This window comes from Pristis pectinata, chromosome 19, assembly GCF_009764475.1.
Source record: "Pristis pectinata isolate sPriPec2 chromosome 19, sPriPec2.1.pri, whole genome shotgun sequence".
Classification (NCBI taxonomy): domain Eukaryota; kingdom Metazoa; phylum Chordata; class Chondrichthyes; order Rhinopristiformes; family Pristidae; genus Pristis; species Pristis pectinata.
This window is the reverse complement of record NC_067423.1, coordinates 3289750-3292730: the sequence shown is the minus strand read 5'-3', so window position 1 is coordinate 3292730 and position 2981 is coordinate 3289750. Positions and strand designations below refer to the sequence as shown.

General features: G+C 43.6%; 1 protein-coding gene across 1 annotated transcript; it reads left to right on the top strand.

Annotated features, from left to right (window-relative positions):
* Window positions 1-214: 214 nt before the first annotated feature.
* LOC127580539 (apelin receptor A-like) lies at window positions 215-1273 on the top strand. The gene has a single exon (XM_052034126.1). The coding sequence runs from the start codon at window positions 215-217 to the stop codon at window positions 1271-1273; it is 1059 nt and encodes a 352-aa protein (XP_051890086.1).
* Window positions 1274-2981: the final 1708 nt, after the last annotated feature.

Here is a 2981-nt window from a genome sequence, read left to right as displayed (position 1 = left end):
CTCAAGGAAACTCAACACGGCTGCATTAGCTAACACCTCAGTCTTCAGAACCGCAAAATCATTCGTTGTTTGGCAAGTGGCTGCCAATCACTGGGAGGGTACGGACTAAAACTCAACCCTTGCAACTTTTGTTTTCAACTTTTATTAAGACTAGGTCAAGGTTCCTGCACAGATACTCAAACAGGTCAGTTGAAGCTGTACAGATACGCAAAGGATGACCACTTCCACGGAGGTGACTGCTTGGAATGACTACCAGACCTACTATTCCGAACTCTTCTGTGACTTTGACCAACAGAGTTACATGAAGATTTTCATTGTTTTAATCTATTGTCTTGTTTTCATCGTGGGTACCTTTGGGAATCTGCTCGTGATCATCATCATGAGGTTGAAGAAAAGGTCCAAGCGTTTAGTCGATGTCTTCATCACCCACCTGGCAGTGGCAGATCTGGCCTTCCTGATCACTCTTCCGCTCTGGGCAGTCTCGACCGCGCTGGATCAGTACTGGCACTTTGGTGAATTTCTGTGCAAGCTCAGCAGTTTCATTGTTACTGTCAATATGTACTCCAGCATATTTTTCCTGACTTGCTTGAGCATCGACAGGTTCATTGCCATCGTGCTGTCACTAGACTACGGACACCTGAGGACGAGAAGGCACGCCACTGTCGGCAGCCTGGTCATCTGGGCACTCTCCCTCACGCTAGGGGTGCCCACTCTCTTGTACAAGAAGTTGGTGCAAGATGAAGGGAGGTGGACCTGCTCTGGGACCATCACACCTTTCAGTAATTCTTTCACCCTAGCGATCAGGTTCATAGCCTTTGTGCTACCGCTGTGCATCATCACAGTGTGCTACTGCTCGGTGGCTGTCAAGCTCCACAAGCACTTTGGCAGAATGAGGAAGGAGGAAAGGAATAACTGGAAATCCGTCAGGATTGGGTTCTGGATTATCACCATGTTCGTCCTAGCCTGGCTCCCTTACAATGTCTTCAAGACAGTGGATGCACTGGTGTGGTCTTCAACTCTCCAGTTGTCGTGCCACATGCAGGAGGTGGTGAGGAGAGGTACCATGGTCCTCACCTGCTTGGCGTTCTTCAACAGTTGCGTCAATCCCATCATCTACCTGATTTATGACCGTTATTTCAGGGAGAGCTTCTTCCAGCTCTTGCCCTTCCTGGGCTTCAGGAGGCCTGAGGGCAGCTCTTCAACACCTCCAGCCCAATGGTCCAGATCTCAGAGACACAACTCCTCGCTCAGCGTCATCAAGGTCAGTTCCTGATCCAAATGGAAATGTACGGACAGAGCAAAGGGATAAAGGGGTGCAAATGTCAAGTCACCAAGGCTGTTCCCTACTGTGCTATGGTGTTAACTGTTGACTATAGCAGATGTGATTGACGTTAACACATTCTGATGAAAGGCCAATGATCTGTTTGCTCTGATTCTCTGTCCACAGATGCTGCCTGACTTGCTGTGTATATCCAGCATTTTCTACTTGTTTCAGGTTTCCAGCATCTGTGGCATTTTGCTTCTGCTAATTGTGTTATTGTCCCCTGTTCTGCTGACGAACCCTTCCTCTCACAGACAGATCGGGTACTTAACCCTGCACTGAGCTGCAAGAATATTGAAGACGGCTAAGGTTTAATTGCTGAGTTACCTTTCCAACAAGGGGTTAGACCGACAGTAACTGCTGGCTAAAAACCAGATAGAAATATTCTGCGTGGTGAGATTACTGCATTCAAATTTGGCTCAGCAAACCATTCAAAAAATTATGATTGAAAATGAAAGTTTGCTCGTTCGTGTTTGTCCTGTTTATTCTTTTAAGAAGAATTGAAATATCCAAAGTATGTACAAAAAAAATCGGAACTTCACTGATGCAATAAATTCTGCATGCTTTAATAAATTCTGTGATTTTAATTCATTTAACTTTTTACAAGAATTTGAACTTAAACTAATAAAAAAACAGAGCATTTAAGTGGCGTGTTTTAGATATATCAGCTGATGGCAATACTTTCACAATGTTGTGTTCTTTGTTACTGGAAAAATATCTAAAGTTTCTTTCACAGTTTAAGATGTAAGTCTGTAAAACACTGTACAGGCAGTGGTATCGGTCTATTATTGTCACTTGTACTTTCACATATACAGTGAAGAACTTTTCTTTGCGTGCCATCCAGACAGATCATGCCATACACAAGTACATCGAGGTAGTACAAAGGAAAACAGAATGAAGGATATGGTGTTGCAGTTACAGAGAAAGTGCAGTGCAGGTGAAACACTTGTTGAGGCTCAATCACCGTCGAAAAGTAGGAAACTTAGCAGTCAATTTGTGCACAGAAAGCTTCCACAAACAGCAATGTAATAATGACAAAACAATCTGTTTTCAGTGAGGCTGGTTGAGGATAAATCTTGCCTAACAATCGTGGTGGTCTACATCATTCATTTGCAAAGAGTTATTGCCAATAATACACTAAATCAGCAAATGGTTTAAAACTCCACCTAACTTGTCTAACATATGAGGAACACATGCCAAATACACTAGCTCACATCTTATTCCCTACGTTTAGCAACATTTAAAATTTCTTGGCGGTTACTTTCTTTTGTGTCTTGTAAATTAAGCACTTCACCAACTTGGCAGCTGACAGATATATCAATACAGAACATATCTATAAGAAATAGTCTCATTTCCTGTGGTTTCCTTAACGTTGCAAGTTGCCACCTTGAAATGTGAATGATGGTGAGTTTACTTTAACTTTATTTCTTGCTATGGCACAGAAGGAGGCAGTTAGGCCCATCTATTCCATTCCAGCCCCCATCAGAGCAATCCCATCGATTCTCCTCTCTGTATTTCCCTGTAGCTCCGCAACTTATTCTCTCCTACATGCCCATCAACTTGCCTTTGATTCTTTTGCAACTTATCTGCACTTGTGGCCAACTAACCTGGAAACTGGAGCAGCCCAGGGAAACCCACGTGGTCACAGGGAGAACGTGCA

Bases quoted from the DNA above. Each gene is read 5' to 3' on its own strand.
- LOC127580539 (XM_052034126.1), top strand. From the start codon at position 215: ATGACCACTTCCACGGAGGTGACTGCTTGGAATGACTACCAGACCTAC.